Here is a 24,387-nt window from a genome sequence, read left to right as displayed (position 1 = left end):
AGCTTTTGTCAGCTAAAGTTGGCAAGGCCTACTGGCTTGGGACAAGAAACATTTTGGGGATCAAACTGGCAGCCACTGACAAACAAATGGCTGAGAAGGGTATAGCTTGCATCTATGGGATCAAGGAGTTGGCTTAGAACACACAAAAACAAAAAGTGGGAGCTACACTTCTCATTCAGTCACTAGCAGAGGAGATGTGGAAATAAGGATGTGGATGTGGTGGTCTGAGTAAGAATGGCCTCCATAGGTTCATCATTACTAATGGCTCAACACTAGGGAGTGGCACCATTTGAAAGGATTAGGACTGATGTGGTCTTGTTGGAAGAAGTGTGTCACTGGGGGTGGGTGGGCTTTAATGATTGAAAAATCCATGCGAAGCTCATTGTCTTTCTCTCTACCAGTATGTAGCTCTCAGTTACATCTCCAGCACTCTGCTTGCCACATCTGCCTCCATGCTCCTTGTCATGACAATGGGCTACTCCTCTGAAACTGTAATGTAAGCAACTCCCCAATTAAATGCTCTCTCTTGTAAGAGTTGCCATGACCATAGTATCTTTTCACAGCAATAGAACAGTAACTAAGATAAAAAAGAACAATGTTGCACTGGACTGAAAAGATACCAGAAAATATATAAAAGTAATATAGTCATTAAATACAATGGAATGCCAACACAAACAACATACACAAATGTAAGTTTATCTATGTATTTTCCAGTTAAAAAAGCAAAAGAAAAACAAAGCACATGTCCTTTTATTTTAATCATAAAGGATACAATAGAATCCACTTACAGAACTTAAATGAATGTATGAACTAATGGCCTAAATGTGATTATTATAATGTGGTTGTATACAGATGTCCTTATCTTATTAAACATAACCAGAATTATTCAGCAATGGGGCAGCCTATCTACAACAACTCTAATCAGTTCAGGGGAAATAGACACAGGATGACTTTCATAATAGCCCAAAGCCCAATTTAACCATTTGTGAAGTACATATTATTCAGGAGAGCTTTACTTTATGGTTACCATTCATTCCCTGACTACAGGGATAGGTCCTATAATGCTACTAAGCGGTCTCTCCATTGTGAGAACACCAGAGTGTATTTGCCCAAGCACGGGTGCAGCTTTGTAAATAATTAAAACGTGTAAACAGGGAGAAAAGAGCATTAAAAGGTTTCAACTGCTTTTGATAATTATTCTGGCAGGTTAGTACTGACTACATTCTTCTGCAACTATCATGTACATGATAAAGCATGAAATAAGAAAGTAATCCAGGTGTAACCTATGATGCCATGGGGTTTCCAGAACCAGGACTAGAGCTGAAGAAGACAGAAATATAGGCTAAAAATGTGTAAGCAAAGAACTCTGAAAGCTTATCTTGAATTGGAAGGAATGATATACACTCCAAAGCTGACTGACTACCTTTAAAATTAGCTAGGCAGGGCCGTGCACATCTTTAATTCTAGCGCTTACTAGACAGGTAGGCAGATCTCTGGAGTTACAGGCCAGCCAGCCTCAAAAAACAAACAAACAAACAAAAACAAAACAGACAGACATGTATATGTATAAACATCCCCACAACCTACCATGCATTTCCCAATGCTATGCTTTGAACAGAACTCCAAACAATGAACAACCTGGGTCGCAGTGTCCCTCGTACCTGGACTGTGACGCTGAAACATGATTTTTTTTTTCCTAACAGAAACCAAGGCTATAAGACATAGGGCTATTCCAGATCTAGCACGGGAAATGTACAGAGGAAGCTGAAACCCGGTTATACCAAAGAGCTACATGACTAAAGCCAGCTAAAAAGACACGTGTAGGAGCCAGGAGCTTTGCTTAATATAAAAGAATCCCCACTGACCAACGACATCAAGAATAAGAGGCAGCTGCCTGGAGAGAAGGAGACCCAGTGCCTGTGCTTGAAAACAGATCAAGGTAGCCAGGTGAGGTGATGTACACCTTAATCCCAGCACTTGGTAGGCAGAGGCAGGCACATCTTTGGGAGTTCAAGGTCAGACTGGTTTCCCTGTCGAGTTGCAGGACAGCCACGGCTACATGTTAAGACCCTGTCTCAAAAAAGCAAAAAAGGAAAACCACCACTACCACCACCAAAACCAGATAAAAACAACCAAGCTGCACTTCCGACATGAACTGAGTGCCTCCTTACAGAAGTGTTTCAACTAAAAAATGAAGAAAAGGGCCGTGGAGCCAGAGAAACGGTCTTGTTGGATATTAACACGCGGCCACAAAAGTTCGATGAATGGAGTGGAAGGCTGTGGTAACTCTTCTCAGTCATCAACCTGACTACATCTAGAATGAACTACAGTCCAGAAATGGAGTGATCTCGAGACACAAGCTTTTGATCGGATCTTGAGGTGGGATGACACAAGCCGTTAACCTGGCCCATATCCCTTCTGCTGGAAGCATACTATCATATAAGACTATAAAGGAAGGAGCCATTCTCTTACTCCTTGGCGGTGTGCCCTCGCTCTGCCAGCACGTCTATTCCTGACTGGCACTGGAGCCTACTTCTTCAGGATTCCAGCTTATACAGAAGACTGGCCGAGACGTCCAGCCTCATGGGACTGAGCAGCTATTAGATTCTTGGACTTTTTTATCCACAGATAAAATATATGATTATATATATGAGAGAGAGATCCATTCCATGAGTTCTGTGACTCTAAAGAACCATGACTAATAAAAAGGTTGTCTCGTTCTTAGCTGAAACATCATTCCTGGTGCTAGACACCTGCAGCAACAGCTGGACATAGGACAGTGCTAAATGAAACTGGCTTCTGTGGCTGCTGCAGATTCTTCAGTAGTTACACTGATGAATGAAAAATTTTAAAAATTTTCTACGATTCCATGCTCAGGGGCTTGATCTCTACCTAACAATAGCAGGATGGCAGTGTGTGTGTGTGTGTGTGTGTTTGTCTGCCTCTGTGTGTGTGTCTGTCTGTGTCTGTGTGTGTTTGTCTCTGTGTGTCTGTGTGTGTCTGTCTGTCTGTGTGTGTGTCTGTCTGTGTGTCTGGTGTGTGTCTGTGTATGCATGCTCGAATTACTCCTTGGATCTACTTAGTTAAAAACCAGCATAGGAGCGGGGACTGGGGGGAGAGGGGGGACCTCAATCACCCATATGGGTACAGACTACTCAGAACTCCAGTTTCAGGGGATCTGAAACATGACCTTCATGGGCCCCAGAATACACAAATTACATATAAACTAATGCAAGCATACATACACATAAATAAGTAGATAAATCTTTTTAATTAAATAAATGAAACTGAAACAAATTCTACTACTTTGAAACTCAAAATCCGGTTTTCTTATCTTAAAATGGAATTAGGAAAGCCTTTGTATTAGCAATTACTACATTTATGAGAAGATAATGATTTCTAATTATTATCTAGTCCTGGATGATAACAGGGGTTGGAGCTGAAGCAGAACCAGGAGGATCTCTGTCAGCTCCTGGCCAGCCTGATCTACACAGTGAGTTCAGGGCAGCCAGAGCTCTATAGTGAGAGCCTATCTCAATAAAAAACAAGCAAACAAACAAATAAAATGTCTTCTGTTGCTGACATGCTGCAGACTTTCTTTTACAGCAATCAATACATATTCTAATCATCATTTCCACAAGTAAAATGCAGTTTGTCTTGTCAATTCTCACTAGTAGGCATTACAGTCTTTCAAAAAAAAATTTAGACCTAATCATTATATAAATTTTCCAGTTAATTGTAAACATGCTTTATCTGTGAGGTTATTAACATAGAACACATTACATGTACCTATAAAAGTTTTATTTAAGGCGGGAAAGATGGCTCAACAATTAGGAGCACGGGTTGCTCCTCCCGGGAATCTGAGTTTGAGTCCTAAGACCCAACAGCAGCTCACAACCATCCGTAACTCCTCTTCTGCCCTGTACTCCCACACAGACACCCACAAAACTAAATCATAGTTTATCTAAAAGAAAACTGAGGCTCAAAAACATAGCTAATTTGGTAGAGTATGTGCCTACATGCATGAAGTCAAGATTGACGCCCTCCACCCCCCTGCCCAGCTCCATGTAAATCACGTGTATAACCTCCCAGCACTGGAAGAGTGGAGGCAGGAGGATCAGAAGATAAAGATCATCCTCTGCTACCTATAGCGTTGGAGGCTAGATTCTATCTAAGAAGGAGGGGGGAGAGGGAGGGGATGGGTGGGGGAGAACAAAGAAAGAGAAAAACGGGGGAGGGAGAGAAAAGGAAATCAAACTATTGAAATTATACTATCATCATTTTACCCACCAAATGCTTAATTCATCTCTAGACTAAATGCGCTGACAAAAGGTTTTGTCATATTACCACTTAATCCCTAAAACACTGCCAGTGGACTCGGGAGATGGCTCAGCTCACAACTGTCTATAACTTCAGTTCAAGGGGATCGAATGTTCTCTTCCCATCTCTGAGGGAACAGTGCACAGACATGAATTCAGGAAAAGCATCCAAACACGTAAAATAAAACAAAAATATAAACACTGTGCTACCTGGTGCAGAGAAGTATGTGTTTGATAAACATCTGTTGAATAAATAAGGCCTCGTTGCAGTGAGAAAACTGCATCTCCCAAGTGTAAATGGGTATCTAAGGCACACAGTACTAAGTCCAAACCCAAACTCTTCAGGGCCAACATCTGAAGTCGTCTCACTAATAACAGAAATTCCAAAGTCACTTTCTAACACTTAACTGGATGGTATGGAAATGATTGTTTTAAGTGTTCTTATCGCTGAATTTTAATTAAGCCAACTAGGGAAAGAATGGGATGATCTTTAAGGAAATAGGGTGTATAATGATTCAGATACACATGCTATTTTAAAATCTCTTATCAGTTTAGGTGAGACAAAGGGAGGAACAATTTTCTATTTTGTATTAAATACAAAGTAACAGAACAAAAAAAAAAAGACAGAAACCATGTATCATCATCTCTTGCATGGATGAGAATAAACTAAAAGGAGTACTTTAACTCTGGTTAAGCAGGCTGCATGCAGAATGAGCTTTTCTGTGGTTATAGATCATCATTTGATTCAAATTGCCACTGTGTTATTAAAAAGAATAGAATATGCTCTTCTCCAAACAAACAAACAAACAAACCAACAAGGGCAACAACAAAAGTACACTTGTCATACATGGTGGTGCATACATGCCTTTAATCTTAGCAGCTTAGAGACTGAGAGGTAAGAGCAGGTGAGTTAGTGGACAGCCTGGTCTACAGAGTGAGTTCTAGGCAGCTAGAGCACCATAGTGAGACCTGTCTCCTGGGAAGTGGGGGAGGGGGGAGAGGGAGAGGGGAGGGAGAGAAGGGAGGGAGGGAAGAAAAGTAGATAGAAAGAAGGAGGATAGAAAAGAAAAAACCTACACTTTAAACTATCCCTATAGATTTACTATAAAAATCTAAAAATTAAAACAATGTGCTCAAAGCCTCCCAGCAGTGAAACTGTATCCCTCTACCAAGTGCTAAACCACATCAATTAAACAAGCATGCAAAGATAACTCAGAGTCTGTCCATCTGAAATTCCTGCTCGTTAACAGCAAAGGGTCTCGGCTAAAACACGGGAGACTTTCCATTTCAATATCAAACTTTTTCAAGAAAAGAGCATGCCAGTTCCCTGAAAGGTTTTATCAGATTCCCTTCTCACTTTATTATATAAAGTTCTAAGATGACAAAAATCCTGGCGTATAAATGGAATTTGACCTTGTGGTTTCCCACTCATCACGACCGTGGAAATGGACAATGGAAATGAAGATGCAGACCCTGAACTGGCTTAGCCAGTCAACTTCCTGAGCTTTTAGCTTGGTACTCATCCAGAATAGGTCAAATCCAGGAATAAAACTTCAACTCACCCAAACGCTCCAATTTCCTCTATACAAAATCTTTATTAGGGTCTTTCCACGAATATCCCAGATTTCCCTCTCTCCCAAATTCTTAAATCATTCCCATAAACATCTCCTGGGACTATTCTATGTAAAATATGGTTTCCACACAAGAGTCATACTGCTTTATTTTGGGTCACATCAACTCCGTGCTGATGTCTTCTATTTTGTTTGTAATTAAAGCTCAGAATGGCTAAATATCTTGTCGCTGGTTACCGAGACAGCAGACAAAGTTTATATTTGAACTTTTTAGACTACTTCACAAGGATACCATACCACTTTATTAGATAATCACCCCTTTATAATCTCGTTGCCCCTGACTTTCTGTCTATCATGCCTTCATCTTCCCTACACCCATGACTTGCAGAGCAATCATTACATTGCACCTGGACAGTGTCCTTACACAGGCTCGCTGTAGCTGCTTACACGGTAGAAGCGTGCCTGGCTGTGAATTTGGGCATGTTTGAAGGATTCTTAGATGACCACACTTGTAAAGTAGAAAAGATTTATTAGATGTTTTATATCAACTCATTTAGTCCTCAGAACACCCAGGATCGGTGCACTGTCCCTGCCACACAAATGAAAAAGGCGAGGACTAGAGGCTGTCTAACTCCACTGAGGTGGAAACCAGTTGGTGAAGAGCCAGGTCTTCAAATCCAAGGTACCTTGCCCGGAGTACCTGCTACTTTAATAGTAAAAGTGTCCCTCCAAGAGCAGATGACAACTAATTGAAATATATCTGCATAGTAAAAGGGACCTAAGAATAATTCCTGCTAACGATTTCTTGAGTAAGGCACCAAAAGCCCAGACAACATAGCAAAAATTTACAAATGAAATTGACTACATAAAACTCAGGCCTCCAGTGTCACAGTCCCCAGGGTGGAAAGATGACCTATAAGAACAAATAAGCAATCTGTAAAATATAAATGACAAAGACTTAATGTCCAGTATATATAAAGAGCCCCTATAATTCAATATCAACAAAAACAGTCTGGTTTTTTTTTTTTTTTTTTTTTTTTGGTTGGTTGGTTGGTTGGTTGGGTTTTAGGGGTTTCTGTTTGTTTTGTTTTCGAGACGGGGTTTCTCTGTGTAACTCTGGCTGTCCTGGAACTAGCTCAGATTGACTTTTACCTGAGCAAACAAAACGACTTTTCTCCATAGAATATACAAATAGCCAAATAAACATATGAAAATCTGTCCAAGATCATTAATCATCAGAGAAATGCTATCAAAACTACTGCGGACCTGTCCTGAATAGCCACTATCACAACAAAGAAAAACCGGAGATGCCGCGTTGTACCAGACACTGGGAAGCTGGAACCATGTGTACAAAACGGGGTATAGCCGCACTGGAAAAACAATGTGGTGGTTCCTCAATAATCAAAATTAGAATTAACCATATGACCCAGGAATCCCACTTCTGGGCATATATGCAGAACTGAAAGCAGGCTGGTAGACACTCATGCACATAGGCCCATTACTCAAAACAAAAGAGGTGGAGGCAACCCAAACACCCATTGACAGGGGACTAAATAAGACTTTGTGACGGCTGGTGAGAAAGCGCAGACTTGTGCTAAATCTCTACACTGTGTAGGGAGAGACCTTTCCCTCCGCACACGTTTTTATAGCACACGCATGTGCACACACGCAATAAATCCCCCCACCCCAAGAAAAAGTGAAGTTTGAATGTGTACGTGCACACGTGTGTATAAATAATGGAATACTATTCAGCATTTTTAAAAAAGGAAATCTGCCGCGTGTTGCACTATGGATGAAATCTGAAGTTAGCGAGTACGGCAGGCATGCAAAGTCAAATTCTGTAAGATTTCACGTATATCGGGTCCCTAATTAGTCTAATCCATGAAAATGGACATTAGCAAGGGGGCTGCCAGGAGACAGGAGGAGTAAAGAGGCTGCTTACCCGGTACAGTTTTGAGGGCGTAAGATAAAAAGACAAAAACTACAGACCTACGTACGTAACACTAGTAAACCGTACACCTAAAAACGATTAAAATGGTACATTCTATGTCACGCTTTTTACAATTAACTTTTCCTTCATTACCTTTTCCTGTCCCCTCCTAATGCCAATAAAAAGATGAAGTGAAAAGCAGCGGAGATAAAAGGCTTCAACAATGTAAAAGTCATTCAGAAAACAATAAAGTCAAGCAGGGGCCCTGCTTAAGTTGCCTCCTAATTCTCTTAAGCTAGACATACTTTAAACCACAGTAAGATGTCATCCCATGGGCACGAAAAAACAAAACAAAACAAAACAACAACAAAAAGGTAGCGAAGGCCTTGGAGAGATTAAAACTCAGCGACTATTATGACTTTGCCAATTACTGTACGACCTTGGGCAAGGTATGTTCATTCATTCATTCATTCATTCGCCAAAAGTTTGTGCACATGGTCAAATAATACGGCACTCTTCTGAGGGCTGAGGGGCATATACATTACTAGGCACAACTCTTGGCGCTTTTTGAGTATTGTGCTGACTGTGAAGTTAGACAATGAATAAGGTGGATTAAAGTAGGCTAAGTCCACAGCCTACTCTACAGCGATGTACCGAACTTGCGGGTACTCATGGTGCCATATCAAACCAGACACTTATTTAGGAATCATCAATAACTTCGCCATCCCTTTCGAAAGTGGATCTGTTTTGTAAGGGCTCTCTCCCTCTCCCTGGGAAAAGCAGTGTCATCTAAGGTATTCGAAGATACTTGCTTAAGAACAGCCACATCCAGAGCCCAGGGATGGTGAAGCCTGATAAGACACTGGAGTCCCCGCTCCTGTCACTTCATAGGGGCCTAGGCTGATCTGGGGAGGGGACCCGTCACCCAGCACCCCACAGCGCCCCGCCTGTGTCCCCGAACGCTGGAGCGGCCGCAGCCGGCGGGGCGCAGGGCGCGGGGGCCGGGGTCACGGCGGGGGCCGGGGCTCACCGCGCGCGGCCGGCAGCGGGTACAGCTTCTCGGCCTTCTGCAGGAAGCGCTGGGCCTTGTCGCGGTTGCCGGCGCTCAGGGCCTCGCGAGCGATCTGCACGCATTTCTCCGCCTCGTCGCGGTTGCCCTCCATGGCTCGCGCCTGCCTCGGTGTCCGCGGCCGCGCAGTTGCGAGGGGGGCCCGCCGTGGAGGAGGCGAGGCGGCCGGGCGGGGCACGGCGCAGCACGGCGCGGGGAGGAGCGGGCACCGCGGCGGCGGCCGGGCGACGGGCGGCCTCGCAGCTCCGCCTCCTCACGGCCGCCTCCCCGCCCCCCGCGGCCGCAGCGGCGCCAGCCGCGTCCCTCCCGGGCCTGGGCGACGGTACAGCCGACGCGGTAACCCCGGAGGAGGGCGGGAAGGCCGCAGGCTTTCGGAGCACAGACACCGGGGCCCCTAAACTCAAGCGCGGCCTCGAGCCTGCCTTCCGCGCCACCGGGGCGGGGACAGGGACCCTCAGGACCAGATTCACAAGGACCAGTGGCCCTGCCTCCGGGATCAGGGGTCCTGGGAAGCCCTAGGCCTCCGTTAGGGGAAATCGCAGCATGGGTCCTTATAGGCGCTTCCTGAGTTTAAGAGCTGGAGTTCTGGATCGCCCAACCCACCGAGCTTCCCTGCCCTCTGATCCACACCTCTCCTGCTCCCCGGTGGGTATAATGCAGCTTTTGATCAGTTAAATCAGCTCTAAGGCTTTAATGCAGGATGCTTTTTCACCTACAGAGGTTGCTTAGCACCTTCTGGTGTGTTTATTTTGCTTCAGGAAGTATGATGCACGTCTTATTCAGGCTCACTGAGGGGGAAGGGGTCAAAGAACATGCCAGGCATGTATCAAAATCCAGTGGTTCATGTTACCATAGTCTATGAAAGTGGTGTATTCCCAGTGACTAGCATTTCACACCTGTCTGGTCATTAAAAGCAAATTATCTTCTATATCCAAAGTTCATTTGTTGGAAGTAGTTCTGTTTTATCCTGAGGGTCTCTGTACCTGACCAGCTGCTGTCCCACCTCAGGGTATGGTCCTTCCACATAACTGTTAACTGTCCAAAGGACAAACACCACACCACCTCCAAGTGTTAAGGTCCTAACAGTTCATCATATGATACAAAGAAACAAAACAAAAAACCACCGGCTTATGACTTGATCTACAGATACACTGTTTAATTAGTAAGCAAAGAGTGTACTTGTTGCTGAGGGAGATGGAAGAGATAAGTCCCAATTATTAAGCAAGTTTAAAACTAGTTTGGGATCTGACCTTTATTGAGCTTATCCACCAGAGTGGAAATAATGTCTGTACAAAACCAAATGTTTGTTACTATAACTTCTGCATCACAATTAAAATCCAAACAGTTTTTTAAAAACAGTCAACTCAATCAAAACCCACCACTTCAGATTCAATAGCTTCTTTGAAGCCACAGTAACACTTAAATATGGTTAAGACTCGAATGCAGAAATTTGGTTGGTTGGAAGGCTAATTAAGCCTCCAACTTGCTCAAATAGAATTACAAAAAGGCAAAATTGTGTTTTTCACAGAGATACAGTCCACTGGAATCACCAACACTGGACAGCTGTTAAGAGTATTTAGAGTCCTGAGATAGTAAGGAATCCAGGCATCCTTAGACAGTCTTCTGTTGTCCTTTCTTCCCAATCAGTGATTTGTGGATGTGTGGGATGACACCTAGGAGAAGGACAAGGATTAGTTCTACCTTTTGTATAAACATTCGTATAAACAGTCCATGAAATAAAAGCAGGTAACTCTATAATTCAAAGTCAGTCTTCTGAAAACATAAAACAAGTGAAAACCCGAGGGATGTAAAGGAAAATGAAAATCTAAGTGTAAATCACATTTCGTAAAACCGCCCTGTCCCAAAATATTCTCTCCTGGAAGCAAGGGAAATATGAATTTTCTTGCAAAATAGAATGTAGTGAGTTTAGGGATGACATACCACCACCAGCAATCGTAGCCTTGATCAGAGAGTCCAACTCTTCATCTCCGCGGATAGCAAGTTGCAAGTGACGAGGGGTAATACGCTTTACCTTCAAGTCTTTTGATGCATTTCCTGCCAACTCAAGTACCTAAAAGGCAAAAAAATCTGATGATCAGTATTCCAACTTACTTCCAACATCTGCAAAGCAGAACAAACCTCAACGGTGTTTATCTACCAACTGCTGTCACCCCTCACTACCTGAATGACAAAATTATGCAGAATTATGAAAAAAAAAAAAAGATTGAAGGGGCACGCAATTGCATTTGCAAGAGCAGCAAACTTGGCTGAACACTAGCTCCCTCTAGCGATCCCTAGGTCTGCGCGCCGCGCTCAGGGCCTGGGAGTTTTCTTGCATCACTTTCCTCCTTCCCTCTCGCCACTTTCCCCCGCCCCCCAAAGCTTTTCCAGATCACAGGCGTACTCCCGCTTACCTCTGCGGTGAGGTACTCCAGGATGGCTGCGCTGTACACAGCTGCGGTCGCGCCCACACGTCCGTGGCTTGTTGTCCTAGATTTCAGGTGTCGATGAATACGGCCCACAGGGAACTTGATTTTTATGCACACAAACAAAAAAAAATGCACAAAGATAGGAGATTCAAAGATAGAAAGATGATGTGCGCGCCAAAGCCTAGCACGGCGGTGGTGCACCAACGCGCCCTGGCAGTAACACATGTGATCGACGACCCCCCCAACCCCAGTATTCACAGTCTCCGTAGGCCAAGTCGCGACACATCACTCATGCAAAGATGGAACACCCATGCAGGGTGCCGACAAACAAGCAAGGGGGTGCAAACATAAAGGCCCGGTCACCCGACTGCGGCAGCAGCTACCCACCTGCAAGCCCGCTCGCTGGGAGCGGGAAACCGCCTTTGTCTTGGCCTTTCCGGAGTCCTTTCCAGCCTTACCGCCAGCCTGCGGCGCCGCCGACGCCCGCGAGCCCGGGAGGGACGGAGAAGATAGAATTACCAAGGCGGCGCGCCCCTCCCCCACCGCAGCGCGTCCAGGAGGCGAGCGCGCGCTCGCGGCCCGCCGGGGTCCCCGGGCCGCCGCTCGCCCCCGCCCTCTCCCCCGCCGACCCCTGCCGCGAGCCCGCCGCGGCTGCGCGCCCTCGCACCGGTTCCCGGCTGCGCCGTGCGCGCCACCCAACCGTCGCCTCCCGCCCGGAGCTCCGGGCTCACAAAACACCTCCCTCCGCTCGTCCCGACCCCGTCTCCGCACGCTCCCACTCGCCGCCGCCTCTCCAAGCACAGGAGACGGCGGCCCCACCCGCTCGAAGCCTGCAGCCCGCAGCCGCCCGCCGTCACTCTCACGTTACCATCTCGGACTGTGCTGAAGCTCGGACAAGCGAGGAAGAGACGAGGCCAGGGGGACGCTCAGCGAGATCCCGGCGCCCACTCCTCCGGCGTACCGCGATTCAAACTGCGCCTTCTCCCGCCTTCCTCGCGCCCTTTATACTGCAGAATGTTCCCTCATCCGGGAACTCGGCTGGTTCGGCCCACCAATGGTTGCCGCCCGCCCTCGGGACACGTCCTTGAGGTTCTAGCCAATGGGAGAGCGAGAAGTAGAGTGGTGGGGCGGGCGCTCGCGAGCTCGAGCGGTGATTGGCGCGTGTGGGAAGAGTGGGGGAGGCGGCGGGACGGGACCGGGAGAAGAAGGGCGCCGCGGCGGGAGGGCAGCAACAGAGCGCTGTGCCACCGAGAGTGGACGGTGGCGTCACGTGCCCGGAGGGAGGAGCTGAAAGGCTGGGGAGGAGCGCGCGCTGGTGTCCTCCCCGCTGCAGCCGCCCCCCTCCCCCGCGGTGCTCCGGAGACCACGTGAGCTTCCCTCTAGGTCTAGCCTGGCCCCTCGCGGACAACTGGGGCCTCACAGTTTTTGGCCTGTTCTTTCGTATTTGCAGATCTCAGTTTCCAGATCTCAGTTTCCTTCAGACTCCTCCTTTCTGACAGGTGGCTCGATGGCGTCCAGTAAGAAGAGCTCAGCTCAGCCTCTACTTGGTGAACCACTTCCCTGATAAAGTGTCACCTACCCCACCCCCCCGGTTGTTTTTCACCTTCTTCCACTTCTGTCCTCACCTCTTTTGACCCCTTATCCCCTCATCCTGTCTCATAACAACAGTGGGGCCAAGTTACCTTGGAGATAACAAATAATTCTACCTACACACAGGAAACTTGGGATGAAAGGTTTTTATAATGAAGTCATCAGCCATGTTTTTTTGCGGAGACTCCGTACCAATGGGACACACCTACAGCCTAGTGTCTAAAGTTGACTTATTGAAACATCAAAGCTATTATGTGTCAGCTTTCCTACACCAAACATTCTGCCACATGACAAATGTTGGTAAATGGCAGTGGGGTAACTGTAACATGATTCACAAGCAGTTACAGATGGCTCATGTGGTCAGTTACAAATGCTGAGCTTAAATAGACTGTACACATGGAACTCTCCTGATGCCAGCCACTTAGACTTGCAGTTAGTAGGTCGACAACACGTGTGTATACCACTAGCTGCTTGGAGACCATAACTATCTGAATCTTTCCCAGTCATATTGACATTGCCTAAAATGTAACACTTTCCCATTAAACATTGTTGTGGGGCCATGTGGGTGGGCGCAGGTGCTCCTGTCATTGTGATATTTGTGGAAATCGGACAACTTGAGTGAGTGCTCTCCAGGGTTCCAGGAATGAACTCAGGTAGTCACCCTTGCACAGCTAGTACCTGTCAGTTATATCACCACTGGGTTATACTTTTTACATAATTGAATACTAGTATGAAGAGAATTTTGAAGCATAAACTCCACGTTATGTGTGCTTAAGTTTGGGAGATTTTAGGAAATTCGAGGACCTCTCTGATTCCAAGACATTAATGCTAGAGGAGAGACTCCCAACAGTTTTGATGTCAGGGCTTACTGGAACTAAATAATTATAATGATGTCATCATATGCCAAAAACAACTAAAGCCCCTGCAATGCCAGTACCTAGTAGGCTGCATCAGAAGAATTGCAAGCAGAATGTCAGTCTGAACTACACACTGATTGTATTTCAGAAACTTAAGGACTGGCCTGCTATGACCATGGCAGCCCACATCCTTAATTCCAGCCCTTGAGAGGCAGAGGCAGGCATATCTTTGTGAATTCGAGGCCAACACGGTCCACACATCTAGAGCAACAGAGTGAGGCCCTATCTATAAAAGAGAAAAAAGGTATAGGGCCAAGCCCAGTAGAACAGTTAACCCTGGCTTCTGATAAGATTTCTTATCAGAACATTAGTCCGTTCTCTAGAGAATTCTGCATAAGCTCGCTCTTATGAAATCCAACTAAAGAGTTGACTTTTCTTCACTGAAGAGTGGTAGGGAGAACAAACTAGCAAACACGGGTCAATTCTGCAGTGCCTCCTCCTCTCTGTGATCCTAGTTCTCACCCCTTTCTGCTCATTCCTTGGTTGTTTTGTTTTTGCCTTTGAAACACGATCTTAATTCTGTGGCCCAGGTTAGTCTGGGGTTTTCTTTATAGATCAGGTTGAGTTCAAACTTGTGATCCTCCTGCCTCTGCATTCTATATGCTGAGCTTATAGGTACATACTACCATGCTTCTCTAAAAGGTTATTAACCTTTGAAAGCTTAGGCTCCACCCCACCTGTCCTCGCATAGCTATTAAAAGATTTAGGAAGAAGTTATGCAGAGTCCATGGTGACGTGTGCTTGGCAATCAGCAAATGCTCAATAAACAGCTATTCTATATGGATAGTAAGGAAAGCACGGTAATTTGAAAGAGAATAGCCCCTATAGGCTCATAGTTTTGAATGCTTGGTCCCCAGAGAGTAGAACTTATTGGGAAGGACTAGGAGGTGTGGCCTTGTTGGAGGAGGCATGCCACAGGAGATAACGTTAAGGTTTAAAAATTTTAAGCCGGGGCTGGAAAGATGGCCCAGTGTTTAAGAGCACTGACTGCTCTTCCAGAGGTCCTGAGTTCAAATCCCAGCAACCACATGGTGGCTCACAACCATCTGTAATGAGATCTGATGCCCTCTTCTGGTGTGTTTCAAGATAGCTACAGTGTACTTACATATAATAAATAAATCTTTAAAATAAAATGTTAAGCCAGTCTCTCTCTGCCTGTGTCCTTGCAGATCATAGTGTAAGCTCTTAGCCCCATACCTGCCTGCCTGTCTGCCCGCCCGCCTGCCTGCCACCATCATGATCAGGAACTAAACCTCTGCAACTGTAAACGAGCCCCCAGTTAACTGTTTTCTTTTATAAGAACTGCTTCAGTCTTGCTCTCTCTTCTCAGCAATAGAACAATCGATAAGACAGAAGGAAAGACAAAATAACATATTCCTAATCCGTTTTTTCTTGACTAGCGTGCTTGTTTCTTTTGATAGGAAAATGTGAAATGTAAAGGCCACTCAAAGTATACAATGTAGTTGAATAAAAAAGTGTCACCCATAGTCTTGAGCATTCAAACACTCAGTTCCAAGTTCAGGGAGATTCAGGTGGCACAGCCTTGCTCAGACACAGAGCGCAGACTGGGGGGTTAAAGGCTTCACACCCTCTCTATCCAGTGCACTCTCCCAGCTTCATGCTTACAACTAAAGATGGGAGGAGCTCTCCACTTCCTCCTGTATCCCTGCCACTTGCTTCTATGCCTTCTACCCCGATGGACACTCACCCATTGGAACTCTAGGCCATAAGCTCTTTCTGGAGGTTGCCTTGGTCGTGGTGTTTATCTCAACAACAGAAAAGAACCTGATACGGAAGTTGGTACTGAGTGATATCACTGTAAAGAACCATGGTTTGTTTGTGTTTTGGAGGAAGAGTGTAGAAGAGTTTAGGACTTTGAACTACAAAAGCGACTGCATGATGTAAGGAAGCTTAATGGATCATCACAGTAGCCTGGAAGACAGTAGTGCTGAGAGCCATGTGGGATATCTGCCAGGGAGAACTGCGTGCACCGGATGGAGCCAGCCCAAGAGCTGTGTTTTGTAGACAGCAAAACTGGAGGGGCGGAGCCTTTGATACCAAAATAGAACTACAGGATTTGGTCTTTGCCCTGTTGAGTTTGGTCTTGCTTTGAGCTAGTATTTCCTGATTATGTTAATCTCACTGGGCAACAGTAAGACCACGACCACAATTTCTGAGTTAAATTCGAAGCAAGCTTTATTAAACACTGGCCAGAACTATGGACATCAGACAGGACCATAGCCAAGTTTTCTAGAATATGTGGCCTCGAATTGCATTAGTTCGGAGCTTATAAAAGCAAAAGCCACAAGGTTACTTCCCATCTTCGTCCAATCAGGAGCAAGCACACATCCTCACATACTTCCTGCCTACATTACCTGTCACGTATGTGTGATCAAGCACATCCTGTGCAGTTGGGGCAGTCAAGCTCGTTTGTGGAAGTGAAACCACATGGCTTGTTATCTTACTTGAACAACAGCCCCCAGCATTGCAGGAAGTTACCTGTCCTAGGGCAGGTGGGGCTTACAGGTTAGAGGCATTGTCCTTTTATAGATCTTTAAGCACAGAAATAAAAACTTAAAACATAATTTTGGCCACTCCAGTGTCCCTACTCCCGTCTTTTGGAATTGTACTGTAGGCTCTATACCACATTATCTTGGAAGTATGTAATTCGCTTTTTAATTTTGCAGGGTGTTACAATTAAGAGCTTGCCTAGAGTCTTAGAAGAGACTTGTAAACTATGTTGAGACTGTGAAAGAGTATAGCACTGTAAAAGTTGGACTGCATATATTTTAAATGTAAAATGACTTGTCCACAAGCCTGTGCATTGCAGCATATGTGAACCCCAAGGCTGTGTACTGGGGAAAAAAAAAAAAAACCCTATCTCTAGTTGTAGTGTGGCTCAGACTTAGCACACACCTTTAGTCTGAGAGCTTTCTGTTTATTCTAAACAGAAAAAAGATTGAATAAAGTCATCATGGGTCAAGAGGCAGAGCAAGCAACCAGTTGACAGGGAGTGAACATAGGGAAAAAACATCGTGAGAGGAGTCAGGAAGACGGCTAGAGATGAGCCGGAAGTGGAAAGGAAGGACATTCAGTTGGAAGGGCTTTTAAGACAGTGTGGAGAAGGAGAATGAGCTGCTTCCTTCTGGGAGGATGGTGGAGGAGGAAGGTCATCTGGGTGCTTTCTCTGCCTCTCTGAGCCAGTGGAAATTCAGCACAGGGTCTGGCCCCAAAGCCTTCATTTGGTAAAATCAAAGCTTGTGATTTTGTTTTAAAAACAACGCCTATGGGGATCAGGAAGTGGAATGCTATGGCTTGAATAAAAATGGCCCTGCCTTAGTTAGGTTTCTATTGCTATGAGAAAAAAAAAAAAAAAAAAAAAAAAAAAAAAAAAAAAAAACCACCACAAAGGCAACTGGCAGTGTAAAGGGTTTATTTCAGCTCACAGTTCATAGTCTGCAATCCAAAGAAGTCAGGGCAGAAACCAAAGCCGGAACCCCAGGCCACAACCGATGCTGAGGCCATGGAAGAGTACTGCTTACTGACTTGCTCCACACGGCTTATTCAATCTCTTCTCATAGAGCCCAGGACCGTCAGTCTAGGGTTGGCATCACCACAGGCTAGACCCTTCCCACACCAATCACTAATTCAAATGCCCTGTAGACTCACCCACAGGCAGATTGTATGGAGGCATTTTCTCAATTAAGAGTCCTTTCTCCCAAATGACTCCAGCTTCGTCAAATCGACATAAAACTATGTAAAACAGTATTTCATAGCCTCAGGCATGTGAACACTTGGTCCAAGTCAGCAGCACTGTTAGGGGGCGCTGTAGGTAGTGCGGCCACTTCCGGGTCACACTGCCAGCTTTCTGCGCCCTTGACGCGGTGTCCTGCAGTCACGCCTGTCAGCTGCGGTCATGCTTCCTTGCCGTAATGTACTTTTACCCCTCTGGAACTGTAAGCCCAAACAAACTCTTTCTTACATAAGTCGCTTTGGTCGGAGTCTTTTATCCCAGCAACAGAAAAGCAACTGATCTGCGCATGCACAGCCCAGTCACCTGCCCTCCCAACCAAAACCCCAGATTGCTTTTGTCAGTCATAGAAGGTTTCCTTTTCTCTCAAAGTAGAAGGCAGCACCAGCTTATCCTCTTTTCACAGGGATTGTCCTTTTCCTGGGAGGAAGGGTCTGACACAAACGTGTTACTGTTTGTGGGTTGCCTTTACCGTGGTCATGATTATGACACGTGTGTGTGTGTGTGTGTGTGTGTGTGTGTGTGTGTGTTTTCAATGCCATACCAGTTTTGTAGTGAATATTGCTAGGAATCAAACCTAGGCCTCTCATATGGTTAGGTAAGAACTCTACACAGGTCCAGTCCCAACCCCACAATTACCAATGTAATAAATTCTCTTATTACAAAAGTATCTACAGATATAAAGTAGCCTCGCTGCCGTGAACTTTTAACACCTTTCTCCTAGAAGACAGGCTATTTCCAGTTAGACTGTCCCCTCCCCAGGATTGTCCTGAGCTTTTCCTATAAACAATTTGAGATAATGTCACACACAGAAATTCTAAATTTCTCAACTATGTCTTGCCTCAAATGCCTATTTTTAAGCAGAGAGGGACAGACTTCCAAGCTATTTCAAAGGATATCAACATTTAGAGGCAATGGCAGAGTTTCTAACCAGTAAATTCCCGTCAGAATCTTGATCCTCTTAGGACGTGAGGCGGGGGCATTTTAAGGACGCCTTCATCTGTCAGTAACTGAATTCCAGAATGTGTTAAAATACAAACTGTTGATGGAGAATAAAGGAACCAGGCAGCCTCTCACACTCTGCATGGCTTCCAGTAAAGCAAGCGCAGAGCCATAGTTTCCGCATTTATCAAATAGCTCACAGAATCAGAAAAACCAGCACTGCGGGATTGTGAAAGGCTCAGTAAAGTGAGCACAGACAGACACGTGCAGCAGTGCCCACACCACAGTAGCCACGTCTCTTCCAAATTCCTCACAGAAGCATCCTTAAGAGATGCCTTGGGAGGAAATTGAAGAAGATATCAGAAGAGAGAAAGATCCCACATGCTGGCCTATCATTAGGATGAACAGTGAAAATGGTCATTTAACCAAAAGCAAGCTCCAGTTATCAAAAAGTATACTTTATATACAATGACAGAATAATACTAAACTTAATATGTAGAAACAAAAACCATGGTAGGTAAAACAATTATTCACATTTGCATACAATAAAGGAAAATTTCAAGTATCACGATCTTTGATTTCAAACTGTGCTACAGGGCAGTAGTAAGAAGAATCCACATTTCATTAGTTTAAAGCAGACAGGGTGACTATTAGAATTGAACAAAAAAGGCTAAAAAAATCTAAAATAAAGGAGTTGTGTGATATTTGTTTTGAATACTCTGCAAAGTATTAAGGATACAAAATAGTAATGAATCCCGGATGATCCTCAGTGGTCTGGGGTGCAGGCTTCAAAATAGTAATGAAGATAGGCAAATTGCTAATTTTGTCATTACTCCACTCAAAACAGAACAGGTTACCTATCACTTTGGAACCTGAAGAAGGATTTCAAAGTCCCAGAGTTCAAAGGCAGTATCTGCTCTAAAACAATCAAGACTTGAATTTGCCCAGTTCACTGAAGTGTTGTGTCAGGCCACTGCTAACATCCCTTCTCGTACAGAACTTGCATAGAAGTAGCACTGGGAAAGGTGAACAAATTGCAATGATCAAATATGTAACATAAAACTCTGCAATAACATGTTTTCTTTTCCCACTTGAGAGGACAGAAAGAGTTACCAAGAAATCAAAATTAAAGAGAGGATCTTGGAAGGGACTATATGGAGCCTCATGATGAGAACTTAGAATAAAGTTCAAATCCACACTTAAACAAGATCACATGAATATTTTTAAATGATTCAATAAACACTTACCATAAAAAAAAAAAAGAGATGCCTTGGGCCTTAATTCAGTGGTGAAACAACAAACGCACTTCTGACTGCAGATGCACGCAATTCAGAGATGCAAGGCATAAGTTGTAAAGGTAACCCACAAAAACCTCCATCCAGACATCCACATCAGGGAAAAGACTCAGAGACTATAGATTCCATTGTATCCCTTTCATTTTTAATGTTTATTACTTGTTTTCTTTACTTTTTATCTTACGTCTATGGGACATTGCCTGCATGTATGTCTGCGTACCATGTGCATTCCTGGTACCCATGAAGACCACAAGGTGGCACCAAGGTAACTGCAGGTAGGGTTACAGATGATTGGTAGCCACTGTGGATGCTGGAAATTGTACCCAAGGCCTCTGGAAAAGCAATCAGTGCCTTTGGATACTGATCCGTGTCCCTAGCTGCCTCTAATATCCCCTCTAACTCAGCAAAGGGCAGCAGTGCACACCTTTGATTGTAGCATTTGAGAGTCAGAGGCAGGCGGATCTCTGTTAGCACAAGGCCAGCCTGGTCTACAGAGTGACTTTCAAAGCCAAAAAGGTGTGTGTGTGTGTGTGTGTGTGTGTGTGTGTGTGTGTGTGTGTGTGTGAGAGAGAGAGAGAGAGAGAGAGAGAGAGAGAGAGAGAGAGAGAGAGAGAGAACAGTTAAAAAAGTCATAGCAAGGTTTCAAAACTTGTGGACATTTATTGTTTTAACAAAAAATGGCCTCTTCTCATGATATTTAGTTAATATTGTAGGTATATATTAATGCTGATCTTTAAGAGTCATGGGATATAAGGAAATATGTGTATATGACATTAGTTTCTTAAATAAGATCCTAATGGCTTATATCAGTATCTTATAACTCTTCTCTCTCCAAGTAATTTAACAAATCCATGTGTAGTCTTTCCAACATAACGACCAGGAGATGGCTGCAGACCCTTAGCATGTTTTGATCATTCTGTTGTCTCTATATAATCAAGATTGTTCTGTTGTCTCCTTTTGTTTCCACTATAATCGATATAATGTATGTTATACATTGTAGCATAGGATCTGTAACATGCCCCAGCCATAGACTGTATGACAGCATGGGATTAGCTCTGCTAGCCAGTGAGGTTCTATGCCAGGCAATCTGTCAAGCAATGGCAGCTAGAAGACAGGACACGCTAGTCATAGGTCCTTCCCTTAGTCTAGCTGAGAAGGTCAGACCAAGAGAAAATTTCAAACAGTGGTTCAGTCATTAAGACCATATTGATGAAACTCATTACACTATTATAAAGACCCAACTGGCCACAAAGTAGACAACACCTCTAGTTTACAGAACAGCAAATGTAGAGGGGTATTTTTGAAGGCTTTATGTCTAACTGGGTTAGTGTGGCTGGAGTGGCAGGCTGCTCGAAGGAAGTGGCAGTTGGAAGGCAGGTGTGACAGACATTCCTGTTTGTAATATAAATTTCCAAATTGTCATGTGCTGTGTATACTTATTGAGGACTGACTTTTTTTTTTAAAGATTTATGTATTATATATAAGTACATAAGTATTATATATAAGTACCAGAAGAGGGCAACAGATCTCTTTACAGATGGTTGTGAGCCACCATGTAATCTCTGGAATTTGAACTCAGGACCTCTGGAAGAGCAGTCAGTGCTCTTAACCGCTGAGCCATCTCTCCAGCCTGAGGACTGACTCTTGAGAACAAGCAAATATGTCTTATTTCAAAGGAGTCTCTAAGTCTCCCTTGCCCTGGAGCAGACTGGCCCTCTGGCCCTGTAACAGAGAGAAAGGAGAATAGTAAACATTAAAAACATTGTGCCTTCAGAAACAGCTAGAAGGCAAACAGTTACTGGTGAGGTTACCATTGCTTGTCCCATGGCATAAAAAACACTTGTGTGGGGTCAGAGAATGCTGTGCTCTGCGTGTATTCTCTCAGTGAGACACTCCAACATGGCTGTCTTAGCTAGGCTTCCCCAGTCATCTCTGATGGATGTTGTAAGCACCTGACTTGATGATGTCATCCTGTGCATCTGCCTGCTACTTGCTGTTTGCTCCTCCACCTTTGCTTGCTACAGATTTGATAAACTCATTCACTCGCGAGTGAAAGCATGATGTCATATTTAATCTTGGTTGTCGCTTGACTCTACCTGGACATAACTAAAACCCTGACACACCCAGGAGGAGTAGTAAAACCCACCCCAAATCTGGGTTATTTGAGGTTGGAAGAACAACCCAAATTTCTGGTGGCAGCCAATCTAAAAGGACATGGAAAAGGAAGGTTCTGCCTTGTGCCTGCTTGCCCTGATTCTCACTGGCAGGTCCATCTATGCTGTTCCCAGCCATTCCTTCACAGCTGTTAGAACCCACTGCTTTGGGATTCTAGCTCAGACTGAGCTCCCCAGGACTCCAGCCCCACATTGGGGTTACTGAGAATCCAGTATCAAGGGCTGAACAGCTACTGGATCCTTAGCCTTTTTGTCGAGAGCCAACCGTCATTGGAGTACTCAGTTCATAGCCTGGAAGCCGCGCCAGTAAGTCCCATGTATATGTCCTTTCTATCAGCCCTGTCCCTTTAGAGAACCCTGGCACACACCATCCTCTATCCTGTTGATGGGCCTGCATCCACTTTCCTATCTCCTTCAGCCTTAGAACTTTCAGCTTTCAACAGGACATAAAATAGGTTTGGTTTTGTTTGTTTGAGGTTTTTTGTTTTTTAAGATTTATTATATATGAGTACACTGTAGATGTCTTCAGACACACCAGAAAAGGGCATCAGATCTCATTACAGATGGCTGTGAGCCACCATGTGGTTGCTGGGATTTGAACTCAGGACCTCTGGAAGAACAGTCAGTGCTCTTAACCACTGAGCCATCTCTCCAGCCCTGTTTGTTTGAGTTTTTGGGGTTTGGTTTTGTTTTCAGTTTTTTTTTAATGTAGCCTTGGCTATCTTGAAACTTGCTTTGTAGACCAAGCTGGCCTTGACCTCACAGAGATCCACCTGCCTCTGCCTCTCAAGTCCTGGAATTAAAGGTGTGCACCACCATACCTGGTGAAAAGTTTATTTTTTGAGGTAAGGTTTCAAGTAGCCAGGATGGCCTAAAGTCTGTGTCTAAAATTGGTCTTGAACTAACAATCTTCTTCCCTCTGTGTCCCAAATCCTGAGATTACAGACACAACACCCATACTTGATTAGATCACAGATTATCCTCACCCATCATTTGCTGTAGAAAAATGTCTAAGATTGAGTAACATATGTGTGTATTAATATTTTAAGTTAGTATACAAAATAGGGTTTTTTATTTTTCATTTTTTAATGTATTGAAAAACTTATATCAAGGGTTGACTTTCAATAAATTCATTATGACATTTTCATACAGAGAAATATATACATGTCTACCCCCAACTATTTTCCATATGTCTTCCCCTCAACTCCTTATAGCTCTAGAAGATGGAGATCAAGACTCTAGGATGTTAAGCTATCTGCTCAGAGATGCTTTTTAGTACCAAGTTGGCACCACCATGCTACGTCCCCTTGTAGGGAGGGCGAGTACTGTGTCTGGGCAATAAGGAATGAAAGTGCATGAGCTTCCTCAGTAAGACTTTGCACAAGTGCATCTGATCCCTCCAGACACGATCACCTCCCACTGTTGCACTGGGGATTGTTGCTGTGATAAAAGCCATCTTGGGGGAGGGGAGGGTTCATTTGGCTTTCACTAGTCCGTCATTAAGGGAAGCCAAGGCAGGAAATGAAGATGGGAACTGATTCAGAGGCTTAGGGTTTTACTGCTGTGAACAGATACCGTGACCAAAGCAAGTTTTATAAAGGACAACATTTAATTGGGGCTGGCTTACACATTCAGAGGTTCAGTCCAGTATCATCAAGGCAGGAACAAGACAGCATCCAGGTAGGCATGGTGCAGGAGGAGTTCTATATCTTCATCTGAAGGCTGCTGGCTGAATACTGGCTTCCAGGCAGCTAGGGTGAGAGTCTTGAGGCCATGTCCACAGTGACACACCAACTCCAACAAGGCCAAACCTCCAAATAGTGCCACTTCCTGGGCCGAGCATATTCAAACCATGACAGAGACCATCAAGGAATGTTGATTACTGGCTCACTCTCCGTGACTGGATCAGCTTGCTTGTATAACTCAGGACTACTTGCCTAGGGGTATCATACCCACAATGGGATGTACCCTTCCATACCTGCCGTTAATGGAGAACATTCCCATTGGCATGCTCACAGTCTAGTTTGATGGAGGATGTTCCTAAATAGAGGCTCCCTTTTCCTAGGTATCTCTAATTTGTTATCACATTGATGAAATCTAACCATCAAGCAGTGAGTTGAGAGGGGACAAAAACATTGAAGTCAAAGCCCTTAGTGTTCATGATCTGTATTGGTTACTTTTCTCACTGCTCTGACTAAATAACTGGCAAGAAACTACTTAAGGGAAGTTTCACTGTGGCTGCTGGTTTGGCTGCTAAGCACCATGGAAGCTTCCAGGTAGGACAGCACATTACACGGCTCAGATGAAGAAGGGAAGGTGAGAAATATAAAGGGGTGGCCTGTGACGCTCAGGACCTGTTCTTGTGGCCTGCTTTCTCCTGTTAGGCCCCACTTCTCAAGT

At 44.7% G+C, this 24,387-nt stretch overlaps 2 protein-coding genes across 4 annotated transcripts in view; both read right to left on the bottom strand.

Annotated features, from left to right (window-relative positions):
• Positions 1-9,014, bottom strand: part of Dnajb14 (DnaJ heat shock protein family (Hsp40) member B14) — a 43,491-nt gene extending 34,477 nt beyond the window's left edge. The window contains exon 1 of the mRNA NM_001109193.2: positions 8,851-9,014. Coding sequence (NP_001102663.2) covers positions 8,851-8,983 — 133 coding nt within the window. The 5' untranslated portion in view covers positions 8,984-9,014. The remainder of the gene's footprint in view (positions 1-8,850) is intronic.
• A 1,003-nt stretch (positions 9,015-10,017) lies between these two features.
• H2az1 (H2A.Z variant histone 1) lies at positions 10,018-14,965 on the bottom strand. 3 transcript variants are annotated; one of them, XM_063282426.1, is made up of 6 exons: positions 12,739-12,978; positions 12,187-12,410; positions 11,706-11,783; positions 11,304-11,417; positions 10,831-10,960; positions 10,124-10,562 (listed from the first exon to the last, which is right to left on the bottom strand). In XM_063282426.1, exons 2-6 carry the CDS (start codon positions 12,187-12,189, stop codon positions 10,501-10,503), a joined length of 387 nt encoding a protein of 128 aa, XP_063138496.1. In that variant the 5' UTR covers positions 12,190-12,410; positions 12,739-12,978; the 3' UTR covers positions 10,124-10,500. The 3 variants fall into 3 exon arrangements, with proteins under 3 accessions (NP_073165.1, XP_063138496.1, XP_063138495.1); NM_022674.2 differs by lacking the exon at positions 12,739-12,978 and having other exon boundaries at positions 10,018-10,562; positions 12,187-12,334; XM_063282425.1 differs by having other exon boundaries at positions 10,124-10,960; positions 12,187-14,965.
• Between the last annotated feature and the right edge of the window lie 9,422 nt (positions 14,966-24,387).

Source organism: Rattus norvegicus, chromosome 2 (assembly GCF_036323735.1).
Source record: "Rattus norvegicus strain BN/NHsdMcwi chromosome 2, GRCr8, whole genome shotgun sequence".
Lineage (NCBI taxonomy): Eukaryota > Metazoa > Chordata > Mammalia > Rodentia > Muridae > Rattus > Rattus norvegicus.
This window is presented reverse-complemented; position numbering and strand designations above follow the sequence as displayed.